Here is an 18,307-nt window from a genome sequence, read left to right as displayed (position 1 = left end):
GTCCTGAGGGGGCTCTGAGGGGATTTTGGGATCCTGAGGAGTTTGGGGGGTCCTGAGGGGGTTTGGGGATTCTTGAGGAAGTTATGGAGGGTCTTGATGGGATTTTGGAGAGTCTTGGTGGCAATTTGGGGATCCTGAGAGTTTTGGGGGTGGATTCTGCGGGGATTTGGGGGGTGCTGAGGGGAATCTGGGGGGGATCCTGAGGGCTTTTGGGGGATCCTGGGGGAGGGGAATTTTGGATTTTGAGGGGGGGCGTAATTTGGGCATCCTGAGGGGATTTGATTTTTGGGCTTCCTGAGCGAGTCTTGGGTGGGATTTTTTTGGGGGAAATTTAAGGAATTTGGGGATGGTTGAGAGGAGCTTTAAACTCTCCAACCCACCCAGAACACCCCTCCCCTGTCATTTTGCCTTCCAGGACCCTCCCCCTATCCCCAAAATTTGCCCCCCTCCATGGGGCTCCCCTTCCTCATCCTCACCCTGGTGGTGCTGGGGCTGGGGGAGGGGCACCAGGACCCTCCCCCAGCCTCGGGCCACCCCCACCCCCACCTCTATGGACCCCCCAAAACTCGCCAGGATACCGCCCAGGTGTGGCTGCAGGTGAGGAACACCAAAAAAAAAAAAAAAATCGCCAAAATGGTCCTAAGTAGCCTAAAATTGCTTTTAAAAATAGCCCAAAACAGCATTCAGAAAATGCCCTACAATAGCCTAAAATTGCCCTCAAAAACCGGCCCAAAATACCCTGAAATTACCCCAAAAATGTCCCAAAATGGCCTAAAATTGAAGTAATGTCCCGAAATACCCTAAAGTCGCCCCCAAAATGCCATGAAACCCCCCCAAAAATACCCCAAATACCCTGAAATCCCACCAAAAATGCCCCAATATCCCCTAAAACGCCCCGAAGTTTATTTCCTCTCCCAAATTCTTATTTTCCTATTCCCAACCCCCCCCCTTTTTCTCTCTAAAGACTTTTTCTTCTCCCAATTCATGCTTAAGACCCCAAAAATCCCTTTGTTCCCCATTTCTAACCCCCAAATCCCCATTTTTAGCTTCCCAAATCCCCATTTTTGTGACCCCAAACCCCCATTTTTCACCCTAAAATCTTCATTTTCCCACTCCCAAACTCGCCCTTTTTTCCCCCCAAATCCCAATTTTCCTCCAAAATCCCCTATTTTCTCATTTCTAACCCCAAAATCATTTATATCCCTCCAAATCATCACTTTTTCCTCCCTTTCCCCCTATTTCAACCCCAAAATCCCCCTTTCCCCACTCCCAACCTCCCCGTTTTTCCCCCAAACCCCCAAATTTTTCCCAAAATTCTATTCCTGACCTCAAAAAAATCCCTTTTCCCCTATTTCCGACCCCAAAATCCCTTTTTTAACTACCCAAACCCCTATTTCCCACCCCAAAATCCCCATTTCCACCCTCCCAAACTCTGTTTTTTTCCCCCAAACCCCCAAATTTTTCCCGAAACTCCCATTTCTCACTCCCAAAATCCCCTTTTTTCCCCCATTTCTGACCCCCAAAATCCCCTTTTTTCCCCCATTTCTGACCCCAAAATCCCCTTTTTCCCCCATTTCTGACCCCCAAAATCCCCTTTTTTCCCCCATTTCTGACCCCCAAAATCCCCTTTTCCCCCATTTCTGACCCCCAAAATCCCCTTTTTCCCCCATTTCTGACCCCCAAAAATCCCCTTTTTTCCCCCATTTCTAACCCCCAAAATCCCCTTTTTTCCCCCATTTCTGACCCCCCAAATCCCCTTTTTCCCCCATTTCTGACCCCCAAAATCCCCTTTTTTCCCCCATTTCTCACCCCCAAAATCCCCTTTTTTCCCCCATTTCTAACCCCCAAAATCCCCTTTTTCCCTCATTTCTGACCCCAAAATCCCTTTTTACCTCCCCAAACCCCCATTTCCCCCCCCCAAAATCCCCCTTTCCCCACTCCCAACCTCCCCGCTTTCCCCCCGGACCCCGATTTTCCCCCGTTTTTCCCCCAAAATCCCCTTTTCTGTGCCCTCACAGACGCTGGGTGCGGCTCTGGGGGTGTCCCTGGCCCCACACCTGGTGCTGTTCCTGCTCCCTGCGGATTCGGGGTCCCCCCGGCGCCGGGGGCTCCTGCGGCTCCTGCTGAGCTTCGCCGCGGGGGGATTGCTGGGGGACGCCTTCCTGCACCTCATCCCCCACGCCCTGGGTGGGTCACACCTCGGGGACACCTCTGGGGTGATTTGGGGTGATTTTGGGGGGATTTGGGGTGATTTGGGGTGATTTTGGGGTGATTTGGGGACACTTTGGGGTGATTTGGGGACACTTTGGGGTGATTTGGGAACACTTTGGGGGGATTGCTGGGGGACGCCTTCCTGCACCTCATCCCCCACGCCCTGGGTGGGTCACACCTCGGGGACACCTCTGGGGTGATTTGGGGTGATTTTGGGGTGATTTGGGGTGATTTTGGGGTGATTTGGGGACACTTTGGGGTGATTTGGGGACACTTTGGGGGGATTGCTGGGGGACGCCTTCCTGCACCTCATCCCCCACGCCCTGGGTGGGTCACACCTCGGGGACACCTCCGGGGTGATTTGGGGGCACTTTGGGGTGATTTGGGGTGATTTGGGGTGATTTTGGGGTGATTTGGGGTGATTTTGGGGTGATTTGGGGACACTTTGGGGTGATTTGGGAACACTTTGGGGGGATTGCTGGGGGACGCCTTCCTGCACCTCATCCCCCACGCCCTGGGTGGGTCACACCTCGGGGACACCTCCGGGGTGATTTGGGGACACTTTGGGGTGATTTGGGGTGATTTGGGGTGATTTGGGGTGATTTTGGGGTGATTTGGGGACACTTTGGGGTGATTTGGGGTGATTTGGGGACACTTTGGGGTGATTTGGGGACACTTTGGGGGGATTGCTGGGGGACGCCTTCCTGCACCTCATCCCCCACGCCCTGGGTGGGTCACACCTCGGGGACACCTCTGGGGTGATTTGGGGTGATTTTGGGGGGATTTGGGGTGATTTGGGGTGATTTTGGGGTGATTTGGGGACACTTTGGGGTGATTTGGGGACACTTTGGGGTGATTTTGGGGTGATTTGGGGACACTTTGGGGTGATTTGGGAACACTTTGGGGGGATTGCTGGGGGACGCCTTCCTGCACCTCATCCCCCACGCCCTGGGTGGGTCACACCTCGGGGACACCTCCGGGGGTGATTTGGGGACACTTTGGGGTGATTTGGGGTGATTTGGGGTGATTTGGGGTGATTTTGGGGTGATTTGGGGACACTTTGGGGTGATTTGGGGTGATTTGGGGACACTTTGGGGTGATTTGGGGACACTTTGGGGGGATTGCTGGGGGACGCCTTCCTGCACCTCATCCCCCACGCCCTGGGTGGGTCACACCTCGGGGACACCTCCGGGGTGATTTGGGGGACACTTTGGGGTGGTTTGGGGTGATTTTGGGGTGATTTGGGGACACTTCGGGGTGATTTGGGGACACTTTGGGTGGTTTGTAACAGGTTTGGGGTGGTTTTAGGGGTCTTGGGACAATTTTGGGACATTCTGGGGACGCTGGGGCACTTTGGGGCTGTTTTGGGACACTTTTGGGACATTTTGGGGACCCCTTTTGTCCCCACAGCCCCCCACGAGCACCACGAGGGTCACGGCCACTCCCACCACGGGCACGGTGAGAGCCTGGGGACACTTTGGGGACACCCTGGGGACACCTGGGGACATTTTAGGGGACACCTGGGGGATGGTCTGGGGAAACTTTGGGGTGATTTGGGGACACTTTGGGGTGGTTTGTAACAGGTTTGGGGTGGTTTTAGGGGTCTTGGGACAATTTTGGGACATTCTGGGGACGCTGGGGCACTTTGGGGCTGTTTTGGGACACTTTTGGGACATTTTGGGGACGTCTTTTGGCCCCACAGCCTCCCACGAGCACGGTGAGGATGGTTGTAGAAGGGTTTGGTCCATTTGGGGACACTGGGACACCTTGGGGACACTTTGGGGTGATTTTGAGACACTTTGGGGTGATTTAGGGCAGGTTTGAGGTGTTTTGGGGGGGTTGAATGGGTTCTGGGGTGGCTTTAGGGGTTTTGGGGACGCTTTGGGACAATTTTGGACAGTTTGGGGTGGTTTTGAGATTTTGGGGCGGTTTTAGGGGAGTGTAGGGTGGCTTTAGGGAGCCTGGGGACACTTTGGGGTCTTTGGGGACAATTTTGGGGACCCCTTTTGTCCCCACAGCCTCCCATGAGCACCACGAGGGTCACGGCCACTCCCACGGTGAGAGCCTGGGGACACCTGGGGGACACCTTGGGGACATTTTTGGGGTGGTTGGGGTCATTTGGGGCATTTTTGGGGTGGTTTTGCAGGGATTTTGGGGCGGTTTTAGGGAGTCGGGGACGTTTTGGGGCCATTGTTTGGGGTGGTTTGGGGGATTCTGGGGTGGTTTTAGGGGGCTTGGGGACACCTTAGGGTCATTTTGGGAAGGCTTGGGGCATTTTGGGGACACTTTGGGACAGTTTGGGGTTGTTTTGGAGGGATTTGGGGGCGGTTTTAGTCGGGGTTGGGGACATCTTGGGGATATTGGGGCACCTTAGGGGGATTTGGGACACTTTGGGGTCATTTTGGGAGCATTTGGGACATTTTTGGGGTGGTTTTGGAGGGATTTGGGGAGGTTTTTGCAGGGTTGGGGACAGTCTGGGGTCTTTTTGGAAGGTTTGGGGCATTTTGGGGTGGTTTTAGGGGGGGTTTGGGGACACTTCGGGACAATTTTGGGACATTTTTGGGGTGGTTTTGGGCTGACTTTAGGAGGCTTGGGGACATTTTGGGGACCCCTTTTGTCCCCACAGCCCCCCATGAGCACCACGGCCACTCCCACCACGGACACGGTGAGAGCCTGGGGACAATTTGGGGACGTTTTGGGGTCGTTTTGGGGTGGTTTTGGGAGCGCTTGGCGCATTTTTGGGGTGGCTTTGGAGGGATTTTGGGGCAGTTTTAGGGTGGTTGGGGACATTTCGGGGACACCATGGGGTCATTTAGGGCTGGTTTGGGGAATTTTTGGGGTGGTTTGGGGGAACTTCAGGTGGTTTTAAGAGGGTTGGGGACAATTTGGGGACCCTGGGACACCTTGGGGACACTTTTGGGACATTTTGGGGACCCTTTTTGTCCCCCACAGCCCCCCACGAGCACCACGAGGGTCACGGCCACTCCCACCATGGACACGGTGAGACCCTGGGGACGTTTTGGGGACAACCCTGGGGGTGTTGGGGACACCCTGGGGACATTTTGGGGTCATTTGAGGCCATTTTGGGGCCGATTTGGTGCCATTTTTTGGGGCGGTTTCGAGCCATTTTTGGCCACTTTGGAATACTTGGTGACATTTTGGGGCTATTTTTGGCCATTTTGGGGCTGCTTTTTGTCACTTTGGGGCCATTTGGTGCCAATTTCGAGCCATTTTTGGCCATTTTGGTGCCATTCTCTGCCATTTTTCTCCATTTTAGGCCATTTCTTCCATTTTGGTGTCATTTCCCTCAATTTTTTTCCCCCCATTATTCCCCATTTTTGCCCATTTCCCCCCATTATACCCATTTTTACCAATTTCCCCCATTTTTCTTCCATTGCTCTCAATTTCCCCCCCATTTTTCCCCATTTTCCCCCATTTTTCACATTTCCCCCCATTTTCCCCATTTCCCCCCCCAATTTCCCCCCATTTTTCCCCCATATTTCCCCCATTATTCCCATTTCTCTCCCATTATTTCCCATTTCCCCCCCATTTTTCCCCATTTTCCCCCCACTTTTTCCCCCATTTTTCCCCCATCATTCCCATTTTTCCCCCCATCATTCCCATTTCCCCCCCATTTTTCCCCCCATCATTCCCATTTTTCCCCCATCATTCCCATTTCCCCCCCATATTTCCCCCCATCATTCCCATTTTTTCCCCCATTTTTTCCCCCATTTTCCCCCCATCATTCCCATTTTTCCCCCATTTTCCCCCCATCATTCCCATTTTTTCCCCCCAATTTTCCCCCCATCATTCCCATTTTTTCCCCCATATTTCCCCCCATCATTCCCATTTTTTCCCCCATTTTCCCCCCCATCATTCCCATTTTTTCCCCCATTTTCCCCCCATCATTCCCATTTTTTCCCCCATTTTTCCCCCATCATTCCCATTTTTCCCCCATTTTTCCCCCCATCATTCCCATTTTTCCCCCATCATTCCCATTTTTCCCCCCATCATTCCCATTTTCCCCCCCATCATTCCCATTTTTTTCCCCCATTTTTCCCCCCATCATTCCCATTTTTTCCCCCATTTTTCCCCCCATCATTCCCATTTTTTCCCCCATATTTCCCCCCATCATTCCCATTTTTCCCCCCATCATTCCCATTTTTCCCCCCATCATTCCCATTTTTCCCCCCATTTTCCCCCCCATCATTCCCATTTTTTCCCCCATTTTTCCCCCCATCATTCCCATTTTCCCCCATTTTTCCCCCCATCATTCCCATTTTCCCCCATTTTCCCCCCCATCATTCCCATTTTTTCCCCCATTTTTCCCCCCATCATTCCCATTTTCCCCCATTTTTCCCCCCATCATTCCCATTTTCCCCCCATTTTTCCCCCCATCATTCCCATTTTTCCCCCCATCATTCCCATTTTCCCCCATATTTCCCCCCATCATTCCCATTTTTCCCCCATTTTCCCCCCCATCATTCCCATTTTTTTCCCCCATTTTTCCCCCCATCATTCCCATTTTTTCCCCCATTTTTCCCCCCATCATTCCCATTTTTTCCCCCATTTTTCCCCCCCATCATTCCCATTTTCCCCCATTTTTCCCCCATCATTCCCATTTTTCCCCCCATCATTCCCATTTTCCCCCATATTTCCCCCCATCATTCCCATTTCCCCCCATTTTTCCCCCCATCATTCCCATTTTTTCCCCCATTTTTCCCCCCATCATTCCCATTTTCCCCCATATTTCCCCCCCATCATTCCCATTTTTCCCCCCATCATTCCCATTTTTCCCCCCATTTTCCCCCTTTTCCCCCCCCTATTTCCCCCTCCCCCCCCCGTATCATTCCCATTTTTCCCAATTTCTCCCGTTTTCACCCCATTTCCCCCCCCCAGGTCAGGCTCTGTCCGTGGGGCTCTGGGTCCTGGCAGGAATTGTGACGTTCCTGGCCGTGGAGCTGGGGGTCAGGCACTGCGGGGGACACGGACACGGGCACGGGCACGGTCAGGTTTGGGCTGAAAAAAGGAGATTTTGGGAAAAAAAAAAAAAAAAAAAAAAAACAGAACAAAAAAAACCCCAAAAAAATGGGGTTTTAAGGGGAAAAAATGAGGGTTTGGGGGGAAGAAAATGGGGATTTGGGGGGAAAAATGGGGATTTTTGGGGAAAAGACAAAAAAAAAAAACCAACGGGGATTTGGGCTGAAAAATGGTGATTTTGGGGAAAAATGGGAAAAATACCAAAAAAAATGGGGGTTTTGGGGGGAAAATGGGGATTTGGGGGGAAAAATGGGGATTTTTGGGGAAAAGACAAAAAAAAAACCAACGGGGATTTGGGGCTGAAAAACGTTGGTTTGTATTTGATTTATTTTTTTTTTAATCTTTTTTTTTTTTTTTTTTGTATTTTGGGTTGGATTTCGGGCGAATATTGTGTTTTTTTGGGGGGTGAATTTTATGGGGATTTTTTTGTATTTTGGTTAAATTTTGTGGGGATTTTTTTTCCCTTTTTGGGGTGAATTTCGTGAGTTTCTTGCGTTTTGGGGTGAATTCTGTGAGTGTATTTTTGGGTGAATTTTATGTTTTTTTTTTTTGTGTGTGTTTTGGGGTGAATTTTGTGGGTGTTTTTTTTAGGTGTTTTTTTTTGTATTTTGGGTTGGATTTGGGGCGAAATTTGTGGGGTTTTTTTGGTTTTTTTTCTGTTTTGGGTTAAATTTTGAGATTTTTTTTTTTTTTTTTTTTTTTTTTTTGTGTGTGTGTGTTTTGGATCGGATTTTGGGTTGAATTTTTGGTTATTTTTGGCTCTCAGGCTCCAAGGCCAAGCACAGCTCCAGCGAGGACGAGGCCGACGGTGACACCCGGGGGACAAAGAGGGGGACAGGGGCCACCAGGGCCACCAAGGCCACCAAGGCCACCAGGGGCCAGCACAGCAAGAGCCCCGATGGGGACAGAGCCGGTGAGGGGGGATTTTGGGGGGAAATTGGGGGATTTTTGGGACATTGGAGGGGATTTTGGAGGGGATTTGGGGACATTTAGGGGGGATTTGGTGACATTTAGGGGGGATTTGGGGACATTTAGGGGGGATTTGGGGACCTTTAGGGGGGATTTGGGGACATTTGGAGGGATTTGGGGGCATTTTGTGGGGATTTGGGGACATTTAGGGGGGATTTGGGGACATTTTGTGGGGATTTGAGGACACTTGGAGGGGATTTGGGGACATTTAGGGGGGATTTGAGGACATTTACGGGGGATTTGGGGACATTTAGGGGGGATTTGGGGACATTTGGAGGGGATTTGGGGACATTTAGGGGGGATTTGAGGACATTTAGGGGGGATTTGGGGACATTTGGAGGGGATTTGGTGACATTTAGGGGGGATTTGGGGACATTTAGGGGGGATTTGGGGACATTTAGGGGGGATTTGAGGACATTTAGGGGGGATTTGGGGACATTTGGAGGGGATTTGGGGACATTTGGGGGGATTTGGTGACATTTGGGGGGATTTGAGGACATTTAGGGGGGATTTGGGGACACTTGGAGGGGATTTGGGGACATTTAGGGGGGATTTGGGGACATTTAGGGGGGATTTGGGGACATTTAGGGGGGATTTGAGGACATTTAGGGGGGATTTGGGGACATTTAGGGGGGATTTGGGGACATTTAGGGGGGATTTGAGGACATTTAGGGGGGATTTGGGGACATTTTGTGGGGATTTGGTGACACTTGGAGGGGATTTGGGGACATTTAGGGGGGATTTGAGGACATTTACGGGGGATTTGGGGACACTTGGAGGGGATTTGGGGACATTTAGGGGGGATTTGGGGACATTTAGGGGGGATTTGGTGACATTTGGGGGGATTTGAGGACATTTAGGGGGGATTTGGGGACACTTGGAGGGGATTTGGGGACATTTAGGGGGGATTTGGGGACATTTAGGGGGGATTTGGGGACATTTAGGGGGGATTTCCAGACATTTGGAGGGATTTGGGGGCATTTTGTGGGGATTTGGGGACATTTGGAGGGGATTTGGTGACATTTAGGGGGGATTTGAGGACATTTTGTGGGGATTTTTGGGACATTTAGGGGGGATTTGGGGACATTTGGAGGGGATTTGGGGACATTTTGTGGGGATTTGGTGACATTTGGAGGGGATTTGAGGACATTTAGGGGGCTTTTTGAGGGATTTGGGGACTTTTGGGGGGGATTTTTGGGACATTTGAGAGGATTTTGGAGGGATTTGGGGACATTTGGAGGGGATTTGGGGACATTTAAGGGGATTTTGGGGACATTTAGGGGGATTTGGGGTGATTTTCGGACATTTGAAGGGGATTTTGGGGACTTTTGAGGGGATTTTGTGGGGATTTGGGGGGATTTGGAGGGGGTTTGGGGATATTTTGGGGGGATTTGGGAACATTGAGTGGACATTTGGGACGCTGGAGGATTTGAGGACTTTTGGGAGGACTTAGGGATAATTTCAGGGTGATTTTGGGCTGATTTTTGAGGCAATTTTGGGGTAACTTAAGGGTGTTATAGAGCTGATTTTGGGTGACTTTGGGGTTTTTTAGAGCTGATTTTGGGGATAATCTCAGGACGATTTTGACGCTGATTTTGGTGTAACTTCGAGATTTTTTCGAGCTGATTTTGGGATCATTTCGGGATGATTTTCAGGCCGATTTCGGTGCGACTTCGGGGGTTTTTTTTTTTCTAGGGCTGATTTTTGGGTACAATTTCAGGGTGATTTTGAGCTGATTTTGGGTGTGGTTTTTTTTGGGTTTTTTTTTTGGGTTTTTTTTTTTTTTTTTGGCACAGGCATGGCGGTATCGGGCTACCTGAACCTGGCGGCTGACGCTGCTCACAACTTCACGGACGGGCTGGCGCTGGGAGCTGCGTTTTGGGGGAGCCCCGCCCGGGGCACGCTGACGGCGCTGTCGGTGCTGCTGCACGAGCTGCCCCACGAGCTGGGGGACATGGCCCTGCTGCTGCGCGCCGGCTGCTCCAAAGGACAGGTGACAAAAAAAAAAAAAAAAAAAAAAAATCCGGAATTTGGGAGGAAAAATTTCCAAAAAAAAAAAAAAAGGGAAAAATTGAAGTGTTGGAGGACCAGCCATAGAGTTGGGCGTTGGGAGGGCCAGAGCGCCCCCTCCCAAGAGGTGGGCGGTGCAGCCGCGGTCTCGGTGGTAACTTCCGGTGCCGCCATGTTGGGAGGGAAGGGGAATGGTCGGGTGAGGTCAGGCCCCTTCCCAGTGCTCCCAGTTCCCCCCAGTTCCCTATTTATCTTCATTATCTCCTTCCCGGTTCATTCCAGTTCCCCTTTTACCCCCATTACCGCATTCCCAGTCCCTGTTAGTACATCCCAGTTCTTTTACTGCCATTACCCCACTCCCAGTTCATGCCAGTTCACTTTTATCCCCATGATCTCACTCCCAGTCTCTCCCAGAGCAATTTTGAGTGGATTTTGGGGGGAATTTCAGGAGAAATTTCAAGGGAATTCCTGGCTGCATTTTGGGGCAATTTAATGGAATTTTGGCCTGGATTTTGAGGCAATTTCACAGGATTTCTGGGTGGATTTCATGGCAATTCCCTGGGATTTCAGGGTAATCTCACTACACTTTGAGCCGGATTTTTTCCCCAGTAACCCCAGTACCCTTCCAGGCCATGCTGCTCCAACTCCTGACCGCTGTGGCCGCTCTGGCCGGTGCTGCCTGCTCCTTGCTGGCCGAGGGCTCCGGAGCCGGAGCCGTGGCCGGGATCCTTCCCTTCACCGCCGGCGGCTTCATCTACCTGGGCACCGTGTCCGTGCTCCCCGAAATCCTGAGGGATTCTGGCCCCGCCCAGGCCCTGCTGCAGCTCCTGGCGCTGCTGGCCGGCGTGGCCATGATGCTGCTCATCACCCACTACGAGTAGGAAATCACCTAAAGTTACCCAAAATCCCAAATATCTCTGTGTTGTCTGAAACCTCCTCCAGTCCGTGGAAGGGGAGGTGGACGTTGTGAAGTTTATTTTGGGACCAAAGAGAGGCCTGACCACCTAAAAAAGTCAGAGATTTGGGGTTTAGGGCGTGATTTTGGGGAATTTGGCAGGATGGGGGTGGGGTTTGGGGTTTTTTTTTAATATAATTGATGATGGCGTCATGGCAAATCATGATGGATTAAAATGTGAGGATGACGATGAGATGAGAGTGTGGAATACGTTGGGGGGTGAAGAATTTGGGTAGAGGGTGGAGATATGGGTGTCGGGGTGGGAAAAATTCGTGGAAAACCGGGAAAAATCCAAGGGAAATAGAGGTGCTGGAGGACCAACCATAGAGTGGGGAAGCATAGAGCGGCCCCTGGCGGTGAGGCCACGCTCTCTGTGGTCACTTCCGGTGCAGCCATGATGGGAAAGTCAAACTGACGTGTCCTGAGTGGGGCCTGGGGCAATTTGGGGGAATTTGGAGATATTAAGGGTTGGGGACATTTGGAACATTTTGGGGACATTTTGAGCCATTGAGGATTTGGGAGATTTCAAGAATGTTTGAGGACATTTGGGGACATTCCAGGGAGGTGGGGCTGGGGACATTTTGGGGACACCGATCCCAATGTCTTCATCCCCTCCCACGGTGACATCAGTGACGCCGATCCCAAAATTTTTTTGCCAGAAAATTTCTAAAGGCAAGGGGGGGAAGGGATTTGGGATCGCTCCCTCTCCCATCCCCCCTCTTTATTGGGGTGACATCGAGAGGACAACAGGGACACAGAATTCCAAAGGGAGATAAAATGGAAATTTTGGGGGGATTTTAGGGGAATTTTGGTGGAATTTTAAGGGGATTTTGGGTGGATTTTAAGGGGATTCTGAGGGGATTTCAAGGGAATTTTGGTGGGATTTTGGGTGGATTTTAAGGAAATTCTGAGGGGACTGATTTTAAGGGAATTTTGGGGGGATTTCAGGCAGGATCTGGGGACATTCCATGGAATTTTGGGTGAGATCTCGGGCAGGATTTCAAGGGGATTTTGGGCTGGATTTGGGGGAATTTTGCAGGATTTCAGGATGGATTTGGGGTAATTCCATGAGATTTGAGGCAGGATTTTAGGGCAATTCCAGGGCAGGATTTGGGGCTGGATTTTTGGGGTAATTCCATGGGATTTTGGGCTGGATTTGGGGTAATTCCATGGGATTTAGGGCAGGATTTTTGTGTTGAATCCACAGGATTTGGGACAGGATTTTTTGGGGTAATTCCATGGGATTTCAGGCTGAATTAGGGGAAATTTTCCGTGATTTTGAGCTGGATTTGGGGTAATTCCATTGGATTTTGGACTGGATTTGGGACAGGATTTTGGGCTGGGTTTGGGGTAATTCCATGGGATTTTGGGCTGGATTTGGGGTAATTCCATGGGATTTTGGGCTGGATTTGGAGCAGGATTGTGGGCTGGAATTTTGGGGTAATTCCACGGCATTTGGGGCAGGATTTTTCAGGGTAATTCCACCGAATTTCGGGCTGGATTTGGTGTAATTCCGCAGGATTCGGGGCAGGAATTTTCGGGTTGAATCCCCAGGAATTCGGGGCAGGAATTGCGGGGTAATTTCGGGGTCCCAGCGCTCAGAGCACGCCGCGCTCGGCGCGGGCGCGGCCGAGCTTCATCCCGCGGATGATGAGGACGGTGCCCACGGCGATGCCCACGATGCCCACGGCCAAGCCCAGGGCACAGATCACCGTCTCCGTGACCTCCGACGCCGGCGCCAGGATTTGGGGTTCTGCCAAAAAATCGGGAATTCCGGGAATGTTTTCCCCCTCAAATCCCAAATTCCGTCCCGTTCCCGGCTCGGCCCAAACTTGGTGAATTTTTTTCCTCTTCCCGAGTGATTTCTCATCCCGAATATTTCTTTGTTTTTGTTGTGTTCGTGGTTTACCCCGATCCCACAAATCCCAGGTTTCCCAAATGCCAAATGTGGCAATTTCCATCCCAAATCCCCAAAAAAAAATCCCATTTTTCCCAAATCTCACCCCAAAGCGTCTTCCTGGTCTCTGCCAGCCCCTTGTGCTCCACCTTGCAGCCGTAAAAACCCCAAAACCACCAGTTTTCCCCAAAAATCCTAAAAACCACAAAACCCCAAAACCACCCATTTTCCCCAAAAACCCCCAAAAATCCTAAAAACCACAAAACCCCAAAACCACCCATTTTCCCCAAAAACCCCCAAAAATCCTAAAAACCACAAAACCCCAAAACCACCCATTTTCCCCAAAAACCCCCAAAAATCCTAAAAACCACAAAACCCCAAAACCACCCATTTTCCCCAAAAACCCCCAAAAATCCTAAAAACCACAAAACCCCAAAACCACCCATTTTCCCCAAAAACCCCCAAAAATCCTAAAAACCACAAAACCCCAAAACCACCCATTTTCCCCAAAAACCCCCAAAAATCCTAAAAACCACAAAACCCCAAAACCACCCATTTTCCCCAAAAACCCCCAAAAATCCTAAAAACCACAAAACCCCAAAACCACCCATTTTCCCCAAAAACCCCCAAAAATCCTAAAAACCACAAAACCCCAAAACCACCCATTTTCCCCAAAAACCCCCAAAAATCCTAAAAACCACAAAACCCCAAAACCACCCATTTTCCCCAAAAACCCCCAAAAATCCTAAAAACCACAAAACCCCAAAACCACCCATTTTCCCCAAAAACCCCCCAAAAATCCTAAAAACCACAAAACCCCAAAACCACCAATTTTCCCCAAAAACCCCCAAAAATCCTAAAAAACACAAAACCCCAAAACCACCCATTTTCCCCAAAAACCCCCAAAAATCCTAAAAACCACAAAACCCCAAAACCACCCATTTTCCCCAAAAACCCCCAAAAATCCTAAAAACCACAAAACCCCAAAACCACCAATTTTCCCCAAAAACCCCCAAAAATCCTAAAAACCACAAAACCCCAAAACCACCCATTTTCCCCAAAAACCCCCAAAAATCCTAAAAACCACAAAACCCCAAAACCACCAATTTTCCCCAAAAACCCCCCAAAAATCCTAAAAACCACAAAACCCCAAAACCACCCATTTTCCCCAAAAACCCCCAAAAATCCTAAAAACCACAAAACCCCAAAACCACCAATTTTCCCCAAAAACCCCCAAAAATCCTAAAAACCACAAAACCCCAAAACCACCCATTTTCCCCAAAAACCCCCAAAAATCCTAAAAACCACAAAACCCCAAAACCACCAATTTTCCCCAAAAACCCCCCAAAAATCCTAAAAACCACAAAACCCCAAAACCACCCATTTTCCCCAAAAACCCCCAAAAATCCTAAAAACCACAAAACCCCAAAACCACCAATTTTCCCCAAAAACCCCCAAAAATCCTAAAAACCACAAAACCCCAAAACCACCAATTTTCCCCAAAAACCCCCAAAATCCTAAAAACCACAAAACCCCAAAACCACCCATTTTCCCCAAAAACCCCCAAAAATCCTAAAAACCACAAAACCCCAAAACCACCCATTTTCCCCAAAAAACCCCCCAAAATCCTAAAAACCACAAAACCCCAAAACCACCCATTTTCCCAAATTCTCCAAATCTCACCCCAAAGCGTCTTCCTGGTCTCTGCCAGCCCCTCGTGCTCCACCTTGCAGCCGTGATAACCCCAAACCCCAAAAATCCCTATTTCCCAAAAATCCCAAATCCCAAAAATCCCAGTTTTTCCAAATATCCCAAAAACCCCAATTTTCCCCCAAAACCCCCAAATCTCACCCCAATGCGTCTTCCTGGGCTCTGCCAGCCCCTCGTGCTCCACCTTGCAGTCGTAATAATCGCCGGGTTTGGGGATGAAGGGCAGGTAGGAGAATTTCCGGAAGGTGTTGTCGCGGTCCTGGTAGAACGGGGTCTCCAGGATTCCCTTCTTCACGGGGATCCCGTTCTGGAGCCAGCTCAGGCCCAGCACGGGCGGCCAGAACTTGGTGACGGAGCAGATGAGGACGTTGGGTTCGTCCTCCTGCACCACGTGTTTGGGGAACACGGCCACTTCCGGCGACACTGCCGCGGGGATTGGAAGGGTCAGCGCAAAACTGGGGGTGATCCGCCCCAAAACGGGTTTGATCTACGTGAAAATGGGTTTGATCTGCCCGAAATCGGGTTTGATCCGCTCAAAATTGGGTTTGATCCGCTCAAAATTGGGTTTGATCCGCTCAAAATTGGGTTTGATCTGCCCGAAATCGGGTTTGATCCGCTCAAAATTGGGTTTGATCCGCCCGAAATCGGGTTTGATCCGCTCAAAATTGGGCTTGATCTGCCCGAAATCGGGTTTGATCCACTCAAAATTGGGTTTGATCCGCTCAAAATTGGGTTTGATCTGCCCGAAATCGGGTTTGATCCGCCCGAAATTGGGTTTGATCTGCTCAAAATTGGGTTTGATCCACTCAAAATGGGTTTGATCTGCCCGAAATCGGGTTTGATCCACTCAAAATTGGGTTTGATCCGCTCAAAATTGGGTTTGATCTGCCCGAAATCGGGTTTGATCCGCTCAAAATTGGGTTTGATCCACCCGAAATCGGGTTTGATCCGCTCAAAATTGGGTTTGATCCACTCAAAATCGGGTTTGATCTGCCTGAAACGGGTTTGATCTACCTGAAAATGGGTTTGATCCGCCCGAAATCGGGTTTGATCCGCTCAAAATTGGGTTTGATCCGCTCAAAATTGGGTTTGATCCGCCCGAAATCGGGTTTGATCCGCTCAAAATTGGGTTTGATCCGCCCGAAATCGGGTTTGATCCGCTCAAAATTGGGTTTGATCTGCCCGAAATCGGGTTTGATCTGCTCAAAATTGGGTTTGATCCGCTCAAAATTGGGTTTGATCCGCTCAAAATTGGGTTTGATCTGCCCGAAATCGGGTTTGATCCGCTCAAAATTGGGTTTGATCCGCCCGAAATCGGGTTTGATCCGCTCAAAATTGGGTTTGATCCGCTCAAAATTGGGTTTGATCTGCCCGAAATCGGGTTTGATCCGCTCAAAATTGGGTTTGATCCGCCCGAAATCGGGTTTGATCCGCTCAAAATTGGGCTTGATCTGCCCGAAATCGGGTTTGATCCACTCAAAATTGGGTTTGATCCGCTCAAAATTGGGTTTGATCCGCTCAAAATTGGGTTTGATCCGCTCAAAATTGGGTTTGATCTGCCCGAAATTGGGTTTGATCCGCTCAAAATTGGGTTTGATCCGCCCGAAATCGGGTTTGATCCGCTCAAAATTGGGCTTGATCCACTCAAAATCGGGTTTGATCCGCTCAAAATCGGGTTTGATCCGCTCAAAATTGGGTTTGATCTGCTCAAAATTGGGTTTGATCTGCTCAAAATGGGTTTGATCCGCTCAAAATTGGGTTTGATCTGCTCAAAATTGGGTTTGATCCGCTCAAAATTGGGTTTGATCTGCCCGAAATCGGGTTTGATCTGCTCAAAATCGGGTTTGATCTGCCCGAAATCGGGTTTGATCCGCTCAAAATTGGGTTTGATCCACTCAAAATTGGGTTTGATCTGCCTGAAACGGGTTTGATCTACCTGAAAATGGGTTTGATCCGCCCGAAATCGGGTTTGATCCGCTCAAAATTGGGTTTGATCCGCCCGAAATCGGGTTTGATCCGCTCAAAATTGGGTTTGATCCGCCCGAAATCGGGTTTGATCCGCTCAAAATTGGGTTTGATCCGCTCAAAATTGGGTTTGATCCGCCCGAAATCGGGTTTGATCCGCTCAAAATTGGGTTTGATCCGCTCAAAATTGGGTTTGATCCGCCCGAAATCGGGTTTGATCCGCTCAAAATGGGTTTGATCTGCCCGAAATCGGGTTTGATCTGCTCAAAATCGGGTTTGATCCGCCCGAAATCGGGTTTGATCCACCCGAAATCGGGTTTGATCTACCTGAAAATGGGTTTGATCCGCTCAAAATTGGGTTTGATCTGCCCGAAATCGGGTTTGATCTGCCCAAAATCGGGTTTGATCCACACAAAGTTGGGTTTGATCTGCTCAAAATTGGGTTTGATCTGCCTGAAAGGGGTTTGATCTACGTGAAAATGGGTTTGATCCGCCCGAAATCGGGTTTGATCCAGATGGGATTTGATCTGTTCAAAATTGGGTTTGATCTGCTCAAAATTGGGTTTGATCCACCTAAAATTTGGTTTGATCCGTTCAAAATTTGGTTTGATCCGCTCAAAATCGGGTTTGTTCCACTCAAAATGGGTTTGATCTGCCCGAAATTTGGTTTGATCCAGATGGGATTGGGGTGGATTCACCCAAAACCAAATTGGATCTGCTCAAAATTGGGTTTGGATCAAGCTGGGATTGCGTTTAATCCAAGTGGGGTTGGGTTTAATTGAGCTGGGATTGGGTTTGATCCGTCTGGAACCGGATTTAATCGATTTGGGATTTGGTTTAATCGATTTGGGATTGAATTTAGTCCACCTGGAACTGGATTTCATCCACTTGGGACTGGATTTAATCCACTTGGAATTCGCTTTAATCCACTTGGAATTTGGTTTAATCCATTTGGATCTGGATTTAATCCGTTTGGAATTGCATTTAATCCGTTTGGAACTGGATTTAATCCACTTGGAATTTGGTGTAATCCATTTGGATCTGGATTTAATCCGTTTGGATCTGGATTTAATCCGTTTGGAATTGGATTTAATCCACTTGGGACTGGATTTAATCCACTTGGAATTGAGTTGAATCCACCTAGAATTAGATCAAACCCCTGAAATCTTCTCAACCCTCCCCAAAAATTTCCACTAAAAGCCCAATAAAAAAAACCCTAAAAATCCCCAAAAATTCCCCAAAAAATCCCTCTCCCTCCGTTACCGCTGGGAATCCTGGAATTGTTGGAAGCTTTCATGGTAATCTCCAGGTTCTGTTTGGTGATGGCGATGTTCTGGAGCGCTCCCTGCGCCTCAAAACTGGCGAATTCCTGGAATTTTGGGAGCCTCCAAACCGTCTCCTCCTTTTCCACGTGGAAAATCTCGTCACCGTCGAAGTCGAACATGAACTCGTCGCCTTCCAGTTGGGAATCCAAAGTTTTTTGGTAGAATTCCATCTGGATGATGATGTGCTGGGCTGGGAATTGGGAATTTTGGGGAGTTATAAAGGGG

At 49.5% G+C, this 18,307-nt stretch overlaps 2 protein-coding genes across 5 annotated transcripts in view; one reads left to right on the top strand and one right to left on the bottom strand.

Moving 5' to 3' along the window:
• Window positions 1-254: 254 nt before the first annotated feature.
• SLC39A7 (solute carrier family 39 member 7) lies at window positions 255-11,280 on the top strand. Of its 4 annotated transcripts, XM_062512283.1 has the most exons (10): window positions 255-597; window positions 2,019-2,187; window positions 3,622-3,669; window positions 4,230-4,268; window positions 4,838-4,876; window positions 5,164-5,211; window positions 7,111-7,218; window positions 8,018-8,164; window positions 10,017-10,213; window positions 10,860-11,280. In XM_062512283.1, exons 1-10 carry the CDS (start codon window positions 451-453, stop codon window positions 11,109-11,111), a joined length of 1,194 nt encoding a protein of 397 aa, XP_062368267.1. In that variant the 5' UTR covers window positions 255-450; the 3' UTR covers window positions 11,112-11,280. The 4 variants fall into 4 exon arrangements, with proteins under 4 accessions (XP_062368267.1, XP_062368263.1, XP_062368265.1 ...); XM_062512279.1 differs by lacking the exon at window positions 10,860-11,280 and having other exon boundaries at window positions 10,017-10,839; XM_062512281.1 differs by lacking the exons at window positions 5,164-5,211; window positions 10,860-11,280 and having other exon boundaries at window positions 10,017-10,839.
• Window positions 11,281-11,854: 574 nt separating this feature from the next.
• The window catches only part of LOC134055802 (HLA class II histocompatibility antigen, DR alpha chain-like), an 8,609-nt gene continuing 2,156 nt past the window's right edge, over window positions 11,855-18,307 (bottom strand). Inside the window, exons 4-6 of the mRNA XM_062512261.1 lie at window positions 18,021-18,272; window positions 14,934-15,215; window positions 11,855-12,938 (exon numbers count right to left, since the gene is read on the bottom strand). Of these exons, the coding sequence (XP_062368245.1) occupies window positions 12,784-12,938; window positions 14,934-15,215; window positions 18,021-18,272 (689 nt within the window). The 3' untranslated portion in view covers window positions 11,855-12,783. The remainder of the gene's footprint in view (window positions 12,939-14,933; window positions 15,216-18,020; window positions 18,273-18,307) is intronic.

The sequence above is a fragment of the Cinclus cinclus genome, chromosome 35 (genome assembly GCF_963662255.1).
Source record: "Cinclus cinclus chromosome 35, bCinCin1.1, whole genome shotgun sequence".
Lineage (NCBI taxonomy): Eukaryota > Metazoa > Chordata > Aves > Passeriformes > Cinclidae > Cinclus > Cinclus cinclus.
This window is presented reverse-complemented; position numbering and strand designations above follow the sequence as displayed.

Excerpts from the sequence above, each read along its gene's own strand:
- SLC39A7 (XM_062512279.1), top strand. The coding sequence starts at position 451 with ATGGGGCTCCCCTTCCTCATCCTCACCCTGGTGGTGCTGGGGCTGGGG. Across the intron at positions 2,188-3,621 it reads CCTCATCCCCCACGCCCTGG|CCCCCCACGAGCACCACGAG; the intron begins GTGGGTCACACC and ends TTGTCCCCACAG. Across the intron at positions 4,269-4,837 it reads GGGTCACGGCCACTCCCACG|CCCCCCATGAGCACCACGGC; the intron begins GTGAGAGCCTGG and ends TTGTCCCCACAG.